This window comes from Hylobates moloch, unplaced genomic scaffold (assembly GCF_009828535.3).
Source record: "Hylobates moloch isolate HMO894 unplaced genomic scaffold, HMol_V3 SCAFFOLD_2943, whole genome shotgun sequence".
Lineage (NCBI taxonomy): Eukaryota > Metazoa > Chordata > Mammalia > Primates > Hylobatidae > Hylobates > Hylobates moloch.
Genome location: NW_026655218.1, coordinates 5,828 through 7,380, shown reverse-complemented (window position 1 = coordinate 7,380; position 1,553 = coordinate 5,828). Strand labels below are relative to the sequence as shown.

The following is a 1,553-nucleotide window of genomic DNA, read 5'->3' as shown; positions in this document are numbered from 1 at the left end:
GTCTACAGGCACACACCACCATGACAGGCTACTTTTTTTTTTTTTTTAAGAGAGATTGGGGTCTTTCTAAGTTGCCCAGGCTAGCCTGGAATCTCTGACTTTAACGGATCCTCCTGCCTCAACATCTGAAAGTACTGGGATTACAGGCGTGGGCCATGACATCTGGCCCACAAGATGCAGGTGTGGGCCATGACATCTGGCCCACAAGATGACAATCTCATACGGTTTAGCTTAGTATTAGGAAATTGCTTCTGACACACATCACCCAGGGGTGCATGATCACCTGCAGACGGGAACAGCGGTATGAAGATGCTCAATAGCAGAGTCTGTCGCTGCACTCTTGCATCACTAGGATGACAGTTAAAGGGAAGCACTTGCAGGGCTTTCTGACTCCAGAAGAGCTGTGTCCCTGCACTTACATGCCCTGGGCACTGCATGTCTACAGTGCCGCTGTCTGCTTCGAATGATTCATCTGTCCTCCGCGCTCATCAAGCCTCTCCATCCTTTCTGCAAAGGCCGAGGTTTGGCTTTATACGCAGCTCAAGGTGTGAGGAAGAGATCGAGGCAAAGGGACAAGGTGCTAAGGTGGCCTCCTCCGCCCCCTCCTGCAGGCCCACCACGCCCACCTGTTGGCCACGATGCTGGGGTAATAGCCCTTCTGGTTCTCGTCCACCTTCAGGTCACTCTGGCGGATGAAGCGCTCCTGCTCCTCGAAGGCTCGAATGACGCTGACCCCCAGCAAGGTCTCGTTGAAATGGGAATAGACCGGGGAGTGGCTGACCGACTCGAGGCGCTTCAGCTGCTGGGAGGAGGCCACGTAGAACCTCTGGGGTAGAGAACAGACGCGGGGAGTTGATGAAGGTTCTCTCATGCCATCCTCCCAGGGCAGGGCTGTGCTGGAGAAAGTCTAGACGTAACCGATACCTCCAGGAGGCAAATTGTTAGAGCCGGGCTGCCCTCACAGGGGTGCCCACTCACCTGGTGAACCACAGGCACAGCACCACCAATGGCAAGGACAGTGACAATAATAGCTCATGCTTATACAAAGCCCACAGCCCCAGGCATCGTTCTAAGCATTTTTACAAACATCAGTTCATTCAATCCTCACAAAAAACCTGAGGTGCTCATTCCTATATGTGATGGGTAAACTAAGGCACAAAGAAGCTAGTTAATCTCCTCCCCAAGGTCACGTGGCTAGCAAGGGGCAGAGCTGGGATTCAAACCCAGGCCATCTGGGCTGCAAAGTGCTAACCTCTACCCTGTACTGCCTCTCTGAAGCCTTTCACCTCTAGGGTTTTCTGGAACCAGCAGTGTGGTTTTCGGCATAGCCTTTGAGGTCAACGAGACCTCAGTTCAAATCCTGACTCAACTACTGACTGGCAATATAAACACGACTAACACTTTATTTCTCTAAGCCTCAGTTTCCTTATCTGTAAAATGGGAACAACAAGGCTTGCTCGGCCGGGTGTGGTGGCTCATGCTTGTAACACCCGCACTTCAGGAGGCAGAGGCGGGAGATCACTTCAGGCCAGGAGTTTGAGACCAGCCCAGAC

General features: G+C 52.6%; 1 protein-coding gene across 1 annotated transcript; it reads right to left on the bottom strand.

Annotated features, from left to right (window-relative positions):
* Positions 1 to 65: 65 nt before the first annotated feature.
* Positions 66 to 956, bottom strand: LOC116465086 (multidrug resistance-associated protein 1-like). The gene has a single exon (XM_032754274.2). It carries the CDS (start codon positions 869 to 871, stop codon positions 581 to 583), a length of 291 nt encoding a protein of 96 aa, XP_032610165.1. The 5' UTR covers positions 872 to 956; the 3' UTR covers positions 66 to 580.
* Between the last annotated feature and the right edge of the window lie 597 nt (positions 957 to 1,553).